Here is a 21,924-nt window from a genome sequence, read left to right as displayed (position 1 = left end):
GAACTCCCAGTAGAAAGCTCCTGATGCCCCACTGCACACGGTGAGATCAGGGTTTCTGTAGCCCCTTAACTGGATGCCCACTGCACTCAAGTTCAGATTCCTCTGGCACTGCCATGTAGCAGCATCTCCAGTTCCCATTGCACAAGTCAGTTATGGTTTTGAAAGTGCCTGGGACATACTGAGAGTCATGAGTTTTGGCAGCCTGCAGTGACCCTGGCTTTGACGTTGGGCATGTGCCTGATTTGTGCGTCTGTTTAGTCACATTCAACATAAAATATCTGATAGTAATGTGCATCTGTATAATACCTGAGTAAAGCAATAGCCACTCTTCTCCATTGTTTTAATATGTAGGCACACACAGAGCAATGTTAATACTTACACATATATACCTGCATAGGTTTTAAAAATGTTTAGTAGCCTAAAGAAAGAATGGGGAAAATATGTAGATTTAAGAGAAAATTGGGTTTAAATAGTACAGATATGATTGATAGAGAAACAATTTAAGGTTAAGTGGGTATGGTGGCCAGAGGCTAGTAGGGCTTAAGACAGAATGTTAAGGCCTAATCCTATCTTATCTAGCGATATTGAAGCAATTCTAGTTGTTGCCCAATTCCCAGGGCTAAGTAATATTGAGGATGCTTGGTATGCCAAAATGAGTCGGATGGAGCCTAACTGATACTGCCCTCCATATACAGAGGACCAAAGCATTTCTGTAGATTCACCCATTTTTCTAGTTGTCCCTGAGCCAAATTACCTGATCATGCTTATGATTATTTGTTGTACTGTTAATGTGTTCTGTGTCTTCTGTCCCTGTAATAGGTATTCTTGACCCATCATCAGCTCCCTTTGGGCATCAAACCTGACCTTGGCCTTACTTGCACTTTTCTTTAGTCAGCTGAATACACTGAATAATTCAAGGATATGATAATAGAGTATAGTATTTAATTTTGTATGAATATTATTACAATATTATTACAACTGTATTTTTAAAGTATATACTAGTATGTGGGAAAATATTCAAGAAATATGAAGAAATTCTTTTAGATTTGTACATGATTTATTTTATACTAGAGGCCCAGTGCATGATTGAATCATGCACGTGTAGGGTCCCCTACACGCTTTTGCTTTTCGCGGTGGAGCTGGGTGCCTGTCCACTGGTGCACCAGGCCTTTCGGAAGCCTCCGGCTCAGCAGAGGCTTCTGAAAGGCCTGGTGCTGGAGCAGACAGGCACCCAGCTCCCACGCTTTTGATGGTCCGTGGCCGCTGAGGGGGGCTACCCTGCTGTTGAGAGGCGCAGGGGAATCCCGCCCCCTGCGCCTCTCAACGGCCGCTGAGGGGGGCTGCTGTGGACACCTGGCTACCCTGTCGTTGAGAGGCGCAGCTGGGTGTCCGCCGCAGGCCCCCTCAGTGGCCGCGGATCTGGCCGTTGAGAGGCACAGGGGGCGGGAGTCCCACCCCCTGCGCCTCTCAACAGCAGGGTAGCCCCCCTCAGTGGCAGCAGATCCGTGCCTCTCAATGGCCGGGTAGGCCACCCCGAGTCCCACCCCCCAGCCTCCCGCTGCCCAATCGTGGGCGTAGCGGAGTGATGGTAATTTACATGTTACTCTATTATTAGATAGGATTTTATAAAATATTTTGTTGATATCCTATCTAATAAAAGAGTAACATGCAAATTGATCATCACTCCAAGACACAAGATGGTCGCCCCCATGTGGTCAAAGATGGTAGCCCCCATGTGGACACAAGATGGCCGCCACAAGATGGCCAGCAGGGGAGGGCAGTTGGGAGGGACCAGGCCTGCAAGGGAGGGCAGTTGTGGGAGATCAGGCCTGCAGGGAAGAACAGTTGAGGGGGACCCAGGCCTGCAGAGGAGAACAGTTGGGGGCGATCAGGCCAGCAGGGGAGGGCAGTTGAGAGGGACCAGGCCGGCAAGGGAGGGCAGTTAGGGGTGACCAGGCCAGCAGGGGAGGGCAGTTGGGGGTGACCAGGCCAGCAAGGGAGGGCAGTTAGGGGTGACCAGGCCTGCAGTGGAGGGCAGTTGGGGGGGACCAGGCTGGCAAGGGAGGGCAGTTAGGGGGTGACTGGGCCAGCAGGGGAGGGCAGTTGAGGGGAACCCAGGCCTGCAGGGGAGAACAGTTGGGGGTGGGGGGGCCAGACCAGCAGGGGAGGGCAGTTAGGGGTGACTAGGCCGGCAAGGGAGGGTAGTTAGGGGTGACCAGGCCTGCAGGGGAGGGCAGTTGGGGGCGACCAGCTGGCAAGGGAGGGCAGTTAGGGGTGACCGGGCCAGCAGGGAAGGGCAGTTAGGGGCAACCAGGCCAGCAGGGGAGGGCAGTTGGGGGTGACCAGGCCAGCAAGGGAGGGCAGTTAGGGGCAACCAGGCTGGCAAGGGAGGGCAGTTAGGGGTGACTGGGCCAGCAGGGGAGGGCAGTTGGGAGGGACCAGGCCTGCAGGGGAGGGCAGTTAGGGGTGACCAGGCGGCAGGGGAGGGCAGTTAGGGGCAATCAGGCCGGCAGGGGAGCAGTTAGGCGTCAAACAGGCTGGCAGGGGAGTGGTTAGGGAGTGATCAGGCTGGCAGGCAGAAACAGTTAGGGGCAATCACGCAGGCAGGCAGGCGAGCGGTTGGGAGCCAGCAGTCCTGGATTGTGAGAGGGATGTCCCGCTGCCCGTTTAGGCCCGATCCCAGTTGGATCGGGCCTAAATGGGCAGTCGGACATCCCTCAAGGGGTCCCAGATTGGAGAGGGTGCAGGCTGGGCTGAGGGACACCACAGCCCCCTGTGCACGAATTTCGTGCACTGGGCCTCTAGTTAAAATATATAAGCCAAAATACACAAGATGTAGTGTATTTGTGAATTTCTTAAAACATCCACAGTCCTGTCTTCATTATGGCAAAGGTTAGATATTCTTTGTCATCCAAGGTGTTAGGAAGACTATGAATCTAAGAGGCACTGTGAGAAAATATTGAGTATTCTAAAAAAATTATTTTAGCTTCCCTCAAAGGCAATTATCTCTTATGACAATGGCATATATCAAGCTGTTCACAAGTTCAGAAAGCATTACTATCAGATATTTTATGTTGAATTTGACTAACAGATGCACACATACCCATTTGCACATGGCTAATAAATCATAAGATTTAGTAATCATAAAAACATATTAGGAAATTTGGGAAAGGACAGATTATTGCACCAAGATAATTAAATATTAAATTTTTATTTATGTTTGAATTTTCTGTGTTTTAGATTAAAATGCTGTAATTGAAAACTCTTCTTATTTTAAAGGCAGAAGAGGAAAGAAACTATCATATCTTTTATCAGCTTTGTGCCTCAGCAAAGTTACCTGAATTTAAGATATTGCGATTAGGTAAGAATATGGCATTAGACTTATTGCACTAGTATTGTTTTCTGTTAAATTACGTTAATTATGAGTTTATAAGCTTACTTGTTAAAAAGCAGATTATCTCATACTGAAATATTTATGGATGACATAAGAGGTCTGCAATTGGCTTCAAGATAACCCATGGGATAGGGATGGAGGAATAGCTGTCTAAATGAAACAAGATTGGTCTTGTTTAAGATGAATGATGAGTACACAGGTGCTCATTATACCAGTCTCTCTACTTTTGTATATGTTTGAAATTTGCCTTACTAAAATAAGTTAAAGGAGTTTATGTGATGGAAGCCTGCGAAGTTTCTGAAGAGGGGAGTGAAGTGTTTGAAGCATGTTGATTGGAATAATACCAATATAGGAAAAGACTATTCGTTTCACCAAATAAGATAACTAAACTATAAACATTTCACTTTATTATATAATTTTGAGTTTTGTATTAAAATATAATTGAAAACACAGGCAGTGGAACTCCTGACTCTACACACTCAACTGCGCTGTCATTGCTTCTAATTCAGAGTAGATGAAAGGGTAGAAATCTTTTTCATAGACTGCAAATCTTTTCCTTCTTATTTGCAGGAAATGCAAATCACTTTCATTACACGAAGCAAGGTGGCAGTCCAGTGATTGAAGGAATCGACGATGCCAAGGAGTTGGCCCATACCAGGCAGGCCTGCACTTTGCTAGGTAATGTGATTTTATTCTTGAGCTCTATGAGCAATAGCTTTTTGACTCAAGGAACCTTTATTTGGATTGTTGACTTGGCTTCATATTAAGTGGTGAGTATAGTTGAGGGATATTTAACATTCCTTATAAAACATATTTGGACAGCAAATGGGCACTAGTTTTTTTTGTGTGTGTGTCTTTTTGTTTTGTTTTTTTTTGCTGGGGTGGGAACTGTTCTAAAATTAGATTGTGGTGATGGCTGTACAACTTTGTAAATTTACTAAAAGTCATTGAATTGCATACTTAAAATGGGAATTTTAAGGTATGCAAATAATCCGTCAATAAAGCTTTTTAAAATGCACATTCAGGACATCAAGGAGGTAGGACTAATTAACTGTTTAAGAGTTTACAAAATCTAAAACCTAGAGATCAATGAAATGGGTTCATATTTTGCAGGGTGTTTTTTTGTTTGTTTGTTTTCTGTGGCTGGAAAATGTGACTGAGCTGGTTGGGTAACAAAACAATGTATTACATGTAGTTTATTCTGTTGTTGAAATGACTCAGATGTCACTGTCTTCTTTCTGATATTTAAAAAATATTGGATCTACATATAAATAAATAATTCTTTAGAACTTAGTGTACGACTTTAATGGTGAATTATTTATATAAAAACCTCAGAATATGAATAAATCTAAAATTGTATGTTGGTAATTTTGAGGGTACTCCGAAGTGAATTAATTTAATTGAAAAGCATTGCTATTCAGAGTATGGTCCAGGACCATGATAGAGCTTGTAAAAATTCAAAATCTCAGATGTAACTCAGACCTACTGAGTCAGAATTTGCATTTGAACAAGATACATTGGTAACTCATATGCATATTAAATTTTGAAAAACACTGCCTTCTAGGCACAAATCTGTTTATAAGTAGAAAATTAGAAAACAAAACATAATGCAGGAGATGGCAAGAACATTCATTATAAGATCAATGCTTAGTTCCCCTTGATATGATTACACATTTGGAAATAATTTTACTATATTTACTTGTGTATACACATCTAATATTCTGGAAATTCTTACCTTATTGAAAAAGGAAACCAGATCTGATCAAAAGCCAAGAGCGATCCAGCTTTCTCATCCTCCCTTATACTCAGGTCCCGTTAATGCTGCACTTGGACACTCATCCATCAGCCTGAACACTTCTAACCTTGGGGTCTCTTTGACTTATACTTGGTCTGTAGTTAAAAGAAGTAATTAAAAAATCTGACTGAAAACTGCCTTATTGGGCTATAATTTGCATTTGAAGTAGAGATAAAAACAAAAGGTAATAATGTTAATAAAATACTTAAATCTAGTTTATGATGATGATGATAATTTGCTTAGCATTTACCATGTGTCACATTTAATGTTCATAATCACTCTTTGAGATAGTCATAATTACTCCCATATCTCAGATGAGAAAACAGAAGCTACCTGCCCATGTGAGATGGCAGGTCGGGAGCAGAGCCAGGTGTGTTCACTCCACACCTCATGCTCTCACCCATGATGGAAATAATGTTAACTATGATACATTATAATGTGCACAATATCTGGCAATGTTTAAAAATTTAAAATAGGCTTAAAATTATCTGCTATGATTATTTAAGAATTAAAGTAGGCACATAGGCTTAAAGTTGTCTGCTATTTTAAAATTAATCACTGCTCGTTTATTGTTTCAGGAATTAGTGAAAATTATCAGATGGGAATTTTCCGAATACTTGCTGGCATTCTTCACCTAGGTAACGTTGGATTTACATCTCGAGATTCAGACAGCTGCGCCATACCTGTAAGTTCAGAACAAGCTTGGTGTGATGGTAGTTGATTTGTATTTTAGATTTGTTGCTTCTTTATAGAAGAAATATATTTGAAGTCTGTTAACATCAGAGAGATAATTATCAAACATGTAAAAATAAATATGGATTCTAATCCCTGGTGCACAGTGATTTTGTGCGTGTGTGTGTGTGTATGTGAGAGAGAGAGAGAGAGACAGAGAGACAGAGAGACAGAGAGACAGAGGATAGGAGACTCAAACTTGTATACAAGTCTTTTCTGTATAAACAGGTTAGAAATAGACGTGAAAGTTGGATTGATGAGTCTAATGCAGTGATGGCGAACCTATGACACACGTGTCAGCACTGACACGCGTAGCCATTTCTGATGACACGCGGCCGCATGCCGCGGTGAAACATTTGCTGCTCCTGAGGATGAAACATTTGCAACTAGAGTCTTAGAGTTAGTTTTTTCCTCAAAGTGACACACTACCCGAGTTATGCTCAGTTTTTTGGTGAAGTTTGACACACCAAGCTCAAAAGGTTGCCCATCACTGGTCTAGTAGAAGGTTATATTTGGCACAAGTACCAAGAATTGATAACTTTATTTTTTTTCTCCAGCTGATATGGTTAAAAAACTATTGAAGAAACTGTTGGCAGTGGTTACTCCTAGGAAGAGGGACTAGATGGCTGTGAGATAGGGTGTTTTCATTATGATTTACATATTCTTTCATACATAGTGATGATTGCACACAGAGCTAAAACCCACTTCCATATGTGGAAATATTTGTTTAAACTAACAAACCTGACAGTCCAAATTGTCCTCATTGGGCATTTGTGATTTGTAGTGTTTGCTGATCATTATCATCAAAGATAAAACACACACACACACACACACACACACACACACACACGCATATGTATTTATTAGGTATCTTTTAACTTTATTAAAATAGAGCAAGTTTTAATTAATTCTTTTTCCAACCTGCTTCTTCAAGGACTGTAATAGAAGATAATCTTGAGATTTGTGTTTCATTCTTCAGATATCGTAGTTGATATTAGCAAATTTACATGTAGATTAACTTGTAACTTAAATTTGGGTAAATTCAACTTTAGTTTTGAAATGTATGTTTCAATATCTCTTGTTTCGGTTCAGTCCCAACTCTACTATTTACTCTGTGTTTTTGGGTAAGTAGTCTTGCTTCTTTGAACCTCAGTTTTGGACTAAGTGCTCTGATTGACCTTCATGCTGAATAAATTATATTTTAAAATATTTTTTAAAAACACAAGAACCACTCAGAGGCTAAAACTTGGTAGAAATAGGAATGCAGAGAACAAAGAAGAACCCTGAAGTTAAGACTCATCTTGAGGAAATTTGCAGAACCCAGTGACCACGAGCTTTGGATTTCATAGCCAAGTGGGATGCAGAAGAGAAAAGATAAAGTCTAGTACTTTCATAAATAAGGCAACAAATACAGGAACCACTACTAAAATGGAGACGCTAATCGGGGAACCAATAATAAACTTGTCCACCACCCACTACAAGAGTACAAAGAAAAATTCATCAGGCTCAAGCCTTGGTGCTAAGTAGAGGAGGAAAATATAGTTTCCTAAAAATTTATAGCAGTGACTTGACCATCACACATATTCCCAGGCTGATTTCATAGTTCCTGGATAATCCCAGAAAGCTACATAGAGAAAACTTAGCTAAATTTGTCCTGGAATGGTAGTGCTCTAGATGTTGGACAGAAGCAAGGGCAAATTTACTTTGGAGGATCCACCTTCAATCAGGGCCTCAATAGAGTTGAGAAAAGTTACAAGAAATATTGGCTCATTGTGAAAAATCATAAATCCCACAATGAAACAAAATAGAAGGACCTAGGTAAAATAACAGAATAGCAGGGTCAAACCTAAGAAAGAAATTAATAGCAGATTTGACACAACTAAGGAGAAAACTGATTAGCTAGAATTCAAAATGCAAGAAGAAGCACTTAAAAACAATAGATAAGAGAGATGAAGTCTAGAGTAATAAATTCTAACTTTAATCGAAAGAGGATTTCTGACAGAGAAAGAAGAAAATAAGACAGGCATAATGTTTGAAAAGATAATTTCTAACTAATTTCAGAACTTGTGAAATGTCACCAAACTACAGATTTGGAAAGTCCAAAATATCCCATTTAAAATAAATAAAAAGAAAATCCATCTCTAAAGACCATAATGATACCAAATGCAGAGAGAAAAATCTTTAAACAGGCAGAGAAATATGACATTCAGCAATACTCTTGAAGAAATAGCAATTAAATTGATAGCTCATTTTCCAGTTTTTACAATGAGACAGAAAACAGTGGACTACTATCTTTATTGTTATAGAATAAGTTACTATTAACTTAGAATTGTATATCCAATAAAAATATCTTTCTGGAATGAAGGAAAAATAGAAGTATTTTTAGACAAATAGACACTTTGAGAATTTGTCACCAATAGGCCCTCACTAAAGGAAATATTACAGGACATAGTTTAGGCCAAAGGAAAATGACCCCAGGCAGAAGATCTAAAATGTGTGAAGAAATGATTTAATAGACGAGTAAAGTTCAGGCAAATATAGATAAAATTTGATTAATTAAAACAATGATAATAATAAATAATGTATTGGGCTGCAAAAAATAGCACTCTGCATAGAATACTTATTAATTACAAAGGGAAAAATAGTTATCTTTCTAGTGGAGAAACCTAGCGGACATTCCTTTAACCAAGTGACCACAATGGACATGACCCGTAATGGGACCAAGCAACATCACATAACTTCTGATATGGAGCACTGAGAGTGCAACGTCACTTCTCTGATGTTCATGCTAAAAATGCATGACCCAGAGCTAATCATGTGGCAATATCATACAGACCCAAATCCAGGGGCAGACTTTTAAAAATGTCAACATCACAAATGAAAAAATAAAAAGAGTGAAGAAGTGTTCAGATTAAAGAGATTAATGAGTCCTGGCCAGATAGCTTAGTTGGTTCCAGCGTCATCCTGGTACACCAAGGTCACGGGTTTGATCTCTGGTCGGGTACATACAGGAATCAACCAATGAATGCATAAATAAGTAGAACATGAAACAACAAATCGATGTTTCTCTCTCTCTCTCTCTGTCTTTCTGTCTCTCCCCCTCTCCTCCCTCCTCCCCTCCCTCTCGCCCTCTCTCTAAAATCAATTAAGAAATAAAATTTTAAAAATTAAAAGAGATTAATGAAGCATGATAACTAAATTCATTGAATGAACCTAGATTGGATCCTGGACCATAGAAATGTTTTGTATGTTTGTTTTTCCATAGTAGAAATTATTAGATCAATCAGCAAAAATTGAATTAGATCTATGGGTTAGATAATAAAGTTTTATCATTGCTAATTTTCTGATTTTATTTATTACTAGATGCCTGGTGCACAAAATTCACGCAGGGTGGGGGCGGTCCCTCAGCTGGACCTGTACCCTCTCTACTTCGGGAGCCCTTGGAGGATGTCCAACTGGCAGTTGGACATCCCTCTTGTAATCCGGGATCTCTGGCTCCTAACCACTCACCAGCCTGCCTGCCCTAACCACTCTGCATGCTGGCCTGATCCCCCTAACTGCTCTCGCCTGTTGGCCTGATCCCCCTAACTGCTCTCCCCTGCTGGCCTGATCCCCCTAACTGCCCTCCCCTGCTGGCCTGGTCACCCCTGTTAACTTTTTTTTTTTTTAATCTTATCCCCTTCACACACAATTGTATTTGACTTCCTTATTGGCTTCTCCCTCTCACACAATTTTTCTCTCTCCTTTATGTAACAGTTTTTCCTACTGACTCATCATTTATATATAAACTTTTCTTTCCTCCTTATTTCCTACTTTTGTTCCATCATCCTTCTTTCCATCTTTCTCTCACCCTCCCTCTGTCCCTCTCTCCCCACATAACTTCTTTCCTTTATCTTTACCCCTGCCCTCCCTCCCCTTTTCCTTCCCTCCCACCTTAATTTTTTTCTTCACTTTCTCCCTCGGATCTGCTTTGCTCCCTCCCCCATTTATTCCTTCTTCCCATTCTCCTTTTAAGCTCTACCGGATCCCCTTTAAAACTTTTCATCCCTCCCTCTTTCTCTCTTATCCTACCTTTCCCATACATTCTTCTCTACTTACTTCCACTGTTTTAATATCTATCTACCTGCCTGATTATTCACTATCATTTATCTTTTTTTCCCCCTGACTCCTACTTTTAAAATCTGTCCCCATTACACAACTCTACTTGATTTTCATTATAGCTCCTACAGTTCACTGATACATCCTCTTTCCTTCTTTAACTCTGTTGTCTACTGACTCCTTTATAAAGTTCTTTCCTCCCTCCTTCCCTTCTTCCCCAATCCTCCCCACTCCTCCCTCACTCTTTTACTCTTTTTACAGGCTAATTAAACATTCTATGCTTTTCATCCTGTCTTAGTACTGACTGCTTTCCTCTCTGGGACCTGTAGCCACTTTGAGGGGCCGTGCGATGATGCAGCTGTGTCTTGCCTACCGTGGCCCCCGCCTCCCCTCTCCAACCTCTCCAAGTTGGGGGAGGGTCAGCCAGCTGGGGCCGGCATCCATTGTGGGACCGCTGTGTTCTGTGTGTGCGCATAGCGAGGCTTTTCTCCTGTTGAGTGCCGAAGGGGTACGCGGAGGCCTTTCCCGCCCCTCTCCCCCCTTCACCTCCCCAGTCGTGCCCACTTCTATGCCTTGAGGGACTCCCCGTCTGATCCCCTCCAGAATTCGCAGGCAACAGGCATGCTTGCGCAGGCACGGTTAGGGCCTGGCTTGTCCTGGGGGGCGGGGGGCGCGTTCTGCCCAGGATGCAAGCCCCCGTCTGGGTTGGACCGGGCAGATGGATGGATGGATGGATGGAGAAAGCTGCAACGGCTTCCCTGTTGTGTGAGAGTTGCCTGTGGTCTCCACGGTGGCGGGGCTGGGTCCATGAGGCCGGGTCCCCGAGGCCGGGTCTGTGCTGCGGGAGGAGGCTTCGTGGTTGTGCGCTTTGGAGGATCGACCGGCGTCCTGCCCTGTGTGTCTGTGGCGGTGGGATCCCCGTGTTGTTTACCCGGTGGCCCATCCAGGTCCGGTGCCTTACCTCGACATCCACTCTCTGTCATCGCGCCCCGGCCCTTCCTTTGTGTTGGGTCCACACCCTCTCGATTTGCGTGCGCAACCCCTCCCGGTGGTCACCGCCAATGCACGCACCCCCCCCCCCCCCAGTTGGCATTTGCCAACCATGCCCCCGAGAACCAGCCTTCTGCCGTGCAGGTATTGCCCCTCTGACCCCCCCCCCCCCCACCTCAGGTAGGGGGAGTTGGTGGCATCCCGGGCAGAGTGCTCTCGGATGGGGCGTGGTGTTGTGGGGGTGTTTGTCAGGTGTGTGCAACCAGGAGAAAAAGAGGACTCCGGCGCCAGGGGCATGGAAGTGAGCCTCACGCAAGTCCCCCTGCTGTGTGCGCAGCCTCCTGCTGGTCTGTCAATATGCAAATTGGTTGTTACTGTGACACTGTTAGGGCCAATTTGCATATTACCTCTTTATTATATAGACTAGAGGCCCATTGCACGAAGATTCGTGCAAGAATAGGCCTTCCTTCCTCTGGCTTCGCTCCCGGCCGCCCGGGAGCCTGCAGTCTTCGCTCCTGGCTGGAGCACCACTCCTGTAGCTCCCTCCGCCCCTGCCCTCCCCCTCATAGCAGGTGTCCTGCCCCACCCAGCCGCTCTGTGCCTGTGTATGCATATTAACCCACCATCTTTGTTGGGTTAACTTGCATACTCCTGGTTGGCTGATGGGTGTCGTGGAGGTATGGTCAATTTGCATATTTCTCTTTTATTAGTGTAGATACCCTAGATATGTAAATGATTAAAGAGATTCTAATGTAAGAAATCGCACACATAACTATCAAGTTATCTTTTTAAAATCCTTCAGTGGCCTCCCATTGCTATCAGGATAAAGACCAGCCGTGGTATAGCCTCTGCCTATCTCTGGCTTCATTACATACATCTTCTCCTTCTCTCAACTTCAGTCCCGCATATTGATGGTCACCCTCCCAGGATTTTTACATCAGCTATTCCCTCAGCTTGGAAGACTCTTTCCTCCCCCTTTCACCAAGTTAATACATTCTTGTCTTTCAGATCTGAACTCCTTGTCTCAAGGCAGCTTTCTCCTGCCTCTCTGAAAAGGGCACATGCATCTCACCTGCAATCTTACTTCAGTGTCCTCCTTTATAGTAATACTAGAGGACCGATGCATAAAATCATGCAAGGGGCTTGGCCCTTGCAGCCCCAGCTGCCTCGCGGCCCCGCCCCCCACCCACTGGTTGTTCCGGAAGGTCATTCTGGAAGGTTGTTCTGCCATCCAGTCTAATTAGCATATTAGCTCTTTATTATATAGGATTACATGTTGGGGAGCAATTATTTGTTGAATATCCATTTTCCCTAGAACTATAAGTTCCAGGAGGACAGACACCCTGTCTGTTTTTGTTTACTGGCATATAATAGGCACTCAAGTAAATATTTGTTGACAGGCTGACTGATATTCTGATTGACCGTCTGAATGAATGTGTCTGAAAAGAGATACAAACAAGTACTCTGAAGAGACAGGTGATTTTTTAAATGAGCCTTGGAAAAGATTGCAAATGCTGCTTAGATGCTGGTTTGATGGATAATTTTGATTATTATCATCACTGATCAGCTCTCAGTGATTTGGGTGTTTGTTATAACAGAATTTATTTATTACCACTTTGTTAGTATTTTTCAGTAAATTCTTTTATATATATATATATATATATATATATATATATATATATATATATTATTGATTTTTCACAGAGAGGAAGGGAGAGGGATAGAGAGCTAGAAACATCGATGAGAGAGAGACATCTACCAGCTGCCTCCTGCACACCCCCCACCGGGGATGTGCCCGCAACCAATGTACATGCCCCTGACCAGAATCGAACCTGGGACCTTCCAGTCCGCAGACCGACGCTCTATCCACTGAGCCAAACCGGTTTCGGCTTTTTCAGTAAATTCTTATTTGATTGATCTTGTCACAGGAGATAACCCATTCTCTTTTGGCAGCCCAAGCATGAACCTCTCAGCATCTTCTGTGACCTCATGGGTGTGGACTATGAGGAGATGTGTCATTGGCTCTGCCATCGGAAGCTAGCCACTGCCACAGAGACATACATCAAGCCCATCTCCAAGCTGCAGGCCACGAATGCCCGTGATGCTTTGGCCAAGCACATCTATGCCAAGCTCTTTAACTGGATCGTAGATCATGTCAATCAAGCGCTCCATTCTGCTGTCAAGCAGCACTCTTTTATTGGCGTGCTGGACATTTATGGGTAGGTATATTAGGCGTAGTGGTCTGCCAGAGACCATTTCTTTTTAGAGATTTTCTAGTAACTGTACATGGGTATTTGATTCTGACTCCTACTGGTAAGAAGGAAAAATTACAAGAGAATTTCTAAAAATCATAATTTCATTTGCTAGTTTTCCTTCTCTGGGTACCCTTCTTTAACTGTTAAAATCCTTCCTTTATATTTGTGCTTTTTGATGCCTAATTTTTCATTAACTGCTTCAATTTTTCCAAAGAACCTATGAGATATCTATCCCCAGTTCCCTTCTATGTGTGTCTGTACACTGAGTCTATACACTGAGAAGAGCAATGGCTTTATCATAATGCCAAGTGTTCCCCACTTGGGGATGGATTAGCCCTCAAAAACTTATACTGCTGAGTTCATCTACATGTCAGAATATTTTTAAAAATCTCTCTGCCACTTGGCTGATGCCTTTCTTCTGGGTACATACCCCATGTACTGACTTAAAAACCTTTATCTTCACTGATATGTTAAGAAAGTTTCACAATGTTGGGGAATTTCCTATTTCTTTCTAATATGCACATTTTGAATATTTTTTACAAACTACTTGTTACGTTTTCTCCTCTTACCATATTTTTTTGTTTTACAGATTTGAAACATTTGAGATAAATAGTTTTGAACAGTTTTGCATAAATTATGCAAATGAAAAACTACAGCAACAGTTCAATCTGGTAAGAATTATTTTTTAAATAATATTCTGCTATAAATTATTCTCTTGAATTCCTAGTCTGCATTTAAAGTCTGATTCCTAAAATGAAGTTATGTGTTACAACTATTATCTGGCGTTTAGAACAGCTAAAGTGCTGAGGAACTCAGGATTAATAAATGATGCCACATTAGAAAACTGTTTATGGTCTAGATGGGATTCAAGGTCGTCCTTGGATTGTTGTCTGAGAATAGTGAAAATTTTGTACAAATAAGTTGAGTGAGGGAAGCAAAAAGCTTTGAGCGTAGGGATATCCTTCAGTTTCTTGTACTGAGGCTAACTATATGTGGAGTTATGACTACCTTAACTCTTGTTGTATTTGCAAGATGCCAAAACAAAACTCAGAACATATTCTCTTTTCTACATATTTGTTACATATTTTCTTTTTAACAGTTTGAGACACTCAAAATACAATGAGTGTATTTTGAGAGTAGGGTGTCTCTTGTGAAGTAGGAATATCAAATGTCTAAGAACATTATCATGATGTTGAGGGATTTGAAGGTGCTTAAAAATGAGGGGTAGTCAGAGGGAAGGTAGGGGAGGGTGGGGGTAAGAGGGAAGAGATCAACCAAAGGACTTGTATGCATGTATATAAGCCTAACCAATTGACACAGACACCAGGGGGGTGAGGGCATGAGTTGGGGGGATGGAGGGGTAATGGGGGAATAAGGACACATATGTAACACCTTAATCAATAAAGGAATTAAAAAAAAAAAATGAGGGGTAGCACAGATGCCCTGAGCTGAATTGCTTGGGTTACAGTCCTACTCTGCCTTGATCTAGGGGACCTTGGGCAAGTTAAGGGACCTTCTTGGCCTTAGTCTCCTCATCTGTACAGTGGGGTAAATAATAGTACGTACTGCATATAGTTCTATGGATTAAATAAGTTGGGGTGTGTAAAGTGCTCACCACATGCTAGGCACAGTTCTAAAGTGCAAGATTAGGGGTAGTTATTAGTATAGATGAAAGAGGGTATTAAAAATGAGCCACCCATAGGAATTGGAAGATACATGGAAGAGAAGAGAGCTGAAGGACAGGAAAAGAACCCTTAATAAATATCTTCATCTTACAGAGAGAGAGTTCAAGTGATATAGTCTATGGTTGATAAAGTTTAAAAATATTATTATTTTTAATCCTCACCCGAGGATGTTTTTCCATTGATTTTAATTTAATTTAATTTAATTTATTATTATTATTTTTTTTTTGTTTAAAAACAGATAAATGCATTTTATTTCTTTAACATTACACATGTTGGTTGCTAATTACTGGCAATTTTCTGGACATTTTTTTTCTTTTCAGTTTCTTTATTTTTTTTATTTTTTATTTTATTGTTTAAAGTGTTACACATAGTAGTACATATATCTCCTTTTTTCCCTCCCATTGACTTTCCCCCAGCCTCCACCACCACCTGTTGCATGCCGTCATCCCACCCCCCCAGTGTCTTGTGTCCATTGGTTGTGCTTATATGCATGCATACAAGTCCTTCAGTTGATTTCTTTCCCCCCTCCCCAACACTCCCCAGCCTTTCCGCTGTAATTTGACAGTCTGTTTGATGCTTTACTGCCTCTGCATCTATCTTTTTGTTCATCAGGTTATAGTGTTCTTTATTTTCCATAAATGAGTGAGATCATGTGGTATTTTTCTTTCATTGCCTGGCTTATTTCACTTAGCATAATGCTCTCCAGTTCCATCCATGCTGCTGCAAATGGTAAAAGTTCCTTCTTTTTAATAGCAGCATAGTATTCCATTGTGTAGATGTACCACAGTTTTTTAATCTACTCATCTGATGATGGGCACTAAGGCTGTTTCCAAATCTTAGCTATTGTAAATTGTGCTGCTCTGAACATAGGGGTGCATATATCCTTTCTGATTGGTGTTTCTGGTTTCTTGGGATATAGTCCTAGAAGTAGGATTACTGGGTCAAATGGGAGTTCCATTTTTAGTTTTTTGAGGAAACTCCATACTGTTTTCCACAGTGGCTGCACCAGTCTGCATTCCCACCAGCAGTGCACGAGGGTTCCTTTTTCTCCACATCCTCGCTAGCACTTGTCGTTTGTTGATTTGTTGATGATTGCCACTCTGAAAGGTGTAAGATGGTACTTCATTATCGTTTTGATTTTCATCTCTCAGATAATTAGTGACTTTGAGCATGTTTTCATATGTCTCTTGGCCTTCCTTCTATCTTCTTTCAAAAAGTATCTATTTAGGTCAGTTGCCCATTTTTTTATTGGGTCGTTTATCTTCCTTTTATTAAGTTATATGAGTTCCCTGTAAATATTGGAGATTAAACCTTTATTAGTGATAACATTTGCAAATATGTTCTCCCATGTAGTGGGCTTTCTTGTTGTTTTGTTGATGGTTTCTTTTGCTGTGCAAAAGCTTTTTATTTTGATGTAGTCCCATTTGTTTATTATCTCTTTAGCTTCCATTGCCCTAGGAGCAGTATTGGTGAAGAAATTGCTTCGGCATATGTTGAGATTTCGCTGCCTGTGGATTCCTCTAGTATTTTTATGGTTTCCTGTCTTATGTTTAAGTCCTTTATCCATTTTGAGTTTATTTTTGTGTATCGTGTAAGTTGGTGGTCTAGTTTCATTTTTCCCCAACACCATTTATTGAAGAAACTGTCTTGACTCCATTGTGTGTTCATGCCTCCTTTGTCAAATATTAATTGAGCATAGTGGTTTGGGTCAATATCTAGGTTCTCTATTCTATTCCATTGGTCTATATGCCTGTTCTTGTGCCAGTATTAGGCTGTTTTGAGAACAGTGGCTTTGTAATACAGGTTGAAATCTGGTATTGAGATCCCACCTACTTTCTTCTTCTTTCTCAGGATTGCTGCAGCTATTTGGGGTCTTTTTTTATTCCAGATGAATTTTTGGAGAGTTCTTTCTAGGTCTGTGAAATATGCCATTGGTATATCAATGGGGATTGCATTGAATCTATAGATTGCTTTGGGTAGTATGGACATTTTAATGATGTTGATTCTACCACTCCATGAACATCCTATGTTCTTCCATCTGTTGATGTCTTCCTCTATCTCTTTTTTCAGTGTCCTGTAGTTTTCCACGTAGGTCTTTTACCTCCTTAGTTAAGTTTATTCCTAGGTTTCTTAATTTTTTTGGTGCAATGGTAAATGGGATTGCTTTTTTAGTCTTTCTTTCTGTAAGTTCACTATTGGTGTATAGAAATGCCATAGATTTCTTGGCATTTATTTTGTATCCTGCTACATTGCCGAATTCATTTATTAAGTCTAATAGTTTTTTTGGTGGAGTCTTTAGGGTTTTTTATGTACAATATCATGTCATCTGCATATAAGGACGGTTTTACTTCTTTTCCAATTTGGATGCCTTTTATTTCTTCTTCTTGTCTAATCGCAATGGCTAATACTTCCAGTACTAGGTCGAACAGAAGTGGTGAGAGTGGGCATCCCTGTCTTGTTCCTGTTCTTAGGGGAAATGGTTTTAGTTTTTGCACATTGAGTATGATGTTGGCTGTGGGTTTATCATATATAGATTTTATGATGTTGAGGTATGATCCTTCTATTCCCACCTTGCTGAGAGTTTTTATCAAAAATGGGTGTTGGATTTTGTCAAATGCTTTTTCTGCATCAATTGATATGACTACGTGGTTTTTATCTCTCAATTTGTTTAGTGATGTATCATGTTTATTGATTTGTGGATATTGTACTATCCTTGCATCCCTGGGATAAATCCTATTTGGTCATGGTGTATGATCTTTCTGATGTACTGCTGGATCTGATTTGCTAGAATTTTGTTGAGGATTTTGGCATCTATGTTCATGAGGGATATTGGCCTGTAATTTTCTTTCATTGTGTTGTCTTTATCTGGTTTTGGTAGTAGGGTGATGCTGGCTTCATAGAATAAGCTTGGAAGTGTTCCTTCCTCTTGAATTTTTTGGAATAGTCTGAGGAGGATAGGTTTTAGTTCTTCCTTGAATGTTTGGTAAAACTCCCCTGTGAAGCCATCTGGCCCCGGGCTTTTGTTTGCTGGAAGCTTTTTGATGACTGCTTCAATTTCTTCTATAGTTATCAGCCTATTGAGATTTTTAGATTCTTCCTGATTGAGCTTTGGAAGGTTATGTTTTTCTAGGAATATGTCCATTTCCTCCAGGTTGTCCAGTTTGTTGGAATAGAGTTGTTCATAGTATTTTTTAATAATCCTTTGTATTTCTGTGGGGTCTGTTGTTATTTCTCCTCTTTCATTTCTGATTTTGTTTATTTGGGTTCTCTCTCTTTGCTTCTTGGTGAGCTTGGCTAGAGGTTCATCAATCTTGTTTATCCTTTCAAAGAACCAGCTCTTGGTTTTGTTGATCTTTTGTATTGCTTTTTGGTCTCTATGTCGTTTATCTCTGCTTTGATCTTTATTATTTCCTTCCTTGCGCTTACGCTCGGCTTTTCTTGTTGCTCTCTTTCTAACTCTTGGAGTTGTAGGGCTAGGTGATTTATTACCATAGTTTCTTGTTTTTTTGCAGTAGGCTTGTAGAGCTATGAACTTCCCTCTCAAGACTGCTTTTGTTGTGTCCCATAGATTTTGGATTGTTGTGTTTTCATTGTCGTTTGTTGCCATGATGCTTTTTATTTCTTCTTTGGTCTCTCTGGTAACCCATTCATTGTTTAATAGCATGCTATTTAGTCTCCAGGTGTTTGATTTTTTGGATTGTTTTTATTGTAGTTGATTTCCAGTTTTATGCCATTGTGATCTGAGAAGATGCTTGATATGATTTCTATCTTCTTGAATTTGAAGAGACTTTGCCTGTGACCAATATATGGTCTATCTTTGAAAATGATCCATGTGCACTTGAGAAGAATGTATATTCTGTGGCTTTGGGGTGAAATGTTCTGAAGATGTCAATTAATTCCATCTGATCTAGTGAGTCATTTAGGATTGATGTTTCTTTGATAACTTTTTGTTTAGAGGATTTGTCCAATGGTAACAGTGTGGTATTAAAGTCCTCCACTATGATTGTATTGCTATCAATCTCTCCCTTGATATCCTCCAGAAGTTTTTTTTATGTATTTGGGTGCTCCTGTATTGGGTGCATATATGTTGACCAGAGTTATTTCTTCTTGTTGGATTGCTCCCTTTAGTATTATTAAGTAGCCTTCCTTATCTCTTTTTATGTCCTTCACTTTGAGATCTAATTTGTCAGATATAAGTATTGCTACCCCAGCTTTTTTTTCATTTCTATTCGCCTGAAAACCTTTTTCCATCCCTTCACCGTCAGTCTGTGTGCGTCTTTTTTTCTTAGGTGGGTTTCCTATAAACAGCAGATATATGGGTCATGTTTTCTTATCCACTCAGTTACCCTATGTCTTTTGATTGGGGCATTTAATCTATTTACATTTAAAGTTATTATTTTTAGGTACTTGTTTGTCGCCATTTTTATTCTTTACCCATGTGTTCCTTCTTTGCTTTCTATTTCTTCTTTTTACAGCAGACCCTTTATCATTTCTTGCATTGCTGGTTTGGTGGTGATAAACTCCCTTAGTCCTTTTTTGTCTGTGAAGCTCCTGATTTCACCCTCAATTTTGATTGATAGCTTTGCTGGGTACAGTATTCTTGGATTCAGACCCTTCCTTTGCATGACTTTGTATATTTCATTCCATTCCCTTCTTGCCTTATGTGTTTCTGTTGAGAAATCAGTCGCTAGTCTGATGGGGGATCCTTTGTAGGTAACTTTCTGTCTCCCTCTGGCCGCTATTAAGATTCTCATTATATCATTGGTGTTTGCCAATTTAATTATGATGTGCCTTGGCATCGGTCTTTTGGGGTTCATTTTGCTTGGGACTCTGTGAGCTTCTTGGATTTGTGTGAGTTTTTTTCTACCCTATATCAGGGAAGTTTTATGTCATTATTTCTTCAAACAGGTTTTCTATTCCTTGCTCAGTTTCCTCTCCTTCTGGAACCCCTATTATGCAGATGTTGTTTTTTTTCGTGTTGTCCCAAAGTTCTCTTAGGCTCTCCTCCTGCTTTTTAATTTTTTTTTTAGAAGCTGCTCTGCTTGTGTATTTTTTCCTACCTTGTCTTCTAGCTCACTGATGCAGTCCTCTGTTTCTTCTAGTCTACTGTTGATGCTTTCTATTGAGTTCTTTACAGCAGTGATGTCATTTTTCATTTCTTCTTGGTTCTTTTTCATTTCCTCTTCATTCTTACACATGTTGTTGAGTTTGTCTTCCATTCTTTTCATCCACCTTATGTCCATTTCTCTGAATTCTTTTTCTGACAGGTTGCTTGCCTCCATTTCGTTTACTTCCTTTTCTGGTGATGTTTGCTTTTCTTTCATATGTGGGCTGTTTCTTTGTCTCCCCATGATCTCTCTTCTCCGGGTGTCTGGTTATGTAGTTCTCTCTCTCCTGTGTTGATTTAAAGGCACAAAATACAACACAACAAGGCACAACGCACAAGGCACTGAACACAAATGTATTCATGATACTAATAACCCCAAATAAAGGTGACCACCAGAGAAAAGAGAATTAGAGGATAAGAATGAAAGAAGAAGAGAAAAAAGAAAATAAAAAAGAGAGAAAAAAAGGAGTGCAAAATTGAAATTGGGAAAAGGGAAAATAAGTAAGAGAGAAAAGAAAGAGAATAAAAAAGATGAGGGAAAAAAACTATTTATGTGGGGATAAAACTCCAATGGAACAGCCACTAATTCCAACAAATGCTAGCAACAAATACCTAGAGATGAATGCAAACTACAAACAACAACTAATATCAGGCAAGGCGAGGGAAAACAGAAGCAAAAAACAAACAAAAACAAAAAGAAAAAGCAAAGCAATTTCACAAACAAGCATAAAAAATCAATATAATTAATCAAGTAAACAACAACTAAAGGACAGAGAGAAAAAAATTTCAATAGTGAAGAAAGAGAAGAGAGAGGTTTGTATGGACTTAGAGCAGGGGATTGGAAATCCTATCTAATAATAGACAAATATGCAAATTGACCATACCTCCAACACACCCACAAGCCACACCCACAAGCCACACCAACCATCCCATCAGAATGAGTATGCAGATTAACCCAAACCAAGATGGCTACAGCCACAGAGAGCAAGGTTTCCTAGGTAACAGAGGAAGCCAAGCTTTCCGCCAGCCATTGCAGGCCTAAGCCTCCACTCAAGCTACAAAGTTTCAATTTTAGAAGGTAAACAAATTCAAACAAATGGCGGCAGAATGGAGCTTGAGAGAGCAGGCCAGGGTTGCCGCCGGCAACAGGGGAAGCAAAGCTTTCCGCACACCCTGGCCGGGCCCACCCGCTTAAGGCAACAAAGTTTCAATTATAACCCCAACACAAATGGCTACCAGCCTCGGAGGAGCCCCAGGCTTGGCTCTACTCCAGGCTACAAAGTTTCAATTGTAGAAGGAAAATACATTCCAGATACCAGGGCCTCCTCTTGCGTTGCCAGGGGGCGTGGCCGGCCTGCAAACCACCACAGGCCCCTCGCTCAGGCCGCCCCACGCCCCAAGGGAACCCCACCCTGATCAGGGACACCCTTCAGGGCAAACCAGCTGGCCCCCACCCCTGTACCAGGCCTCTATCCTATCTAATAAAAGAGTACTATGCAGATTGATCATCACTGCAACACACAATATAGCTGCCCCCATGTGGTCAAAGATCCTGCCCCCATGTGGACACAAGATGGCCACCACAAGATGGCCAGCAGGAGAGGGCAGTTGGGAGGCACCCGGCCTGCAAGGGAGGGCAGTTGAGAAGGACCAAGCCTGCAAGGGAGGGCAGTTGGAGGTGATCAACCCTGCAGGAGAGGCCAGTTAGGGGTAACCAGGCCGGCAGAGGAGGGAAGTTGGGGGCAAACAGGCTGGCAGCAGAGTGGTTAAGGGGTGATCAGGCTGGCAGGCAGAAGCGGTTAGGGGCAATCAGGAAGGCAGGCAGGCAAGCAGTTGGGAGCCAGCAGTCCTGGATTGTGAGAGGGGTC

The 21,924-nt window shown here is 41.2% G+C and overlaps 1 protein-coding gene across 4 annotated transcripts in view; it reads left to right on the top strand.

Annotated features, from left to right (window-relative positions):
- Positions 1-21,924, top strand: part of MYO5A (myosin VA) — a 201,192-nt gene that overhangs the window by 87,507 nt on the left and 91,761 nt on the right. For all 4 annotated transcript variants that reach the window (XM_079769424.1, XM_079769422.1, XM_079769425.1 and 1 more), the window contains exons 7-11: positions 3,280-3,361; positions 3,965-4,072; positions 5,768-5,874; positions 12,963-13,228; positions 13,854-13,935. In XM_079769424.1, the coding sequence (XP_079625550.1) occupies positions 3,280-3,361; positions 3,965-4,072; positions 5,768-5,874; positions 12,963-13,228; positions 13,854-13,935 (645 nt within the window). The remainder of the gene's footprint in view (positions 1-3,279; positions 3,362-3,964; positions 4,073-5,767; positions 5,875-12,962; positions 13,229-13,853; positions 13,936-21,924) is intronic.

Source organism: Cnephaeus nilssonii (assembly GCF_951640355.1).
Source record: "Cnephaeus nilssonii genome assembly, chromosome: 4".
Lineage (NCBI taxonomy): Eukaryota > Metazoa > Chordata > Mammalia > Chiroptera > Vespertilionidae > Cnephaeus > Cnephaeus nilssonii.
This window is presented reverse-complemented; position numbering and strand designations above follow the sequence as displayed.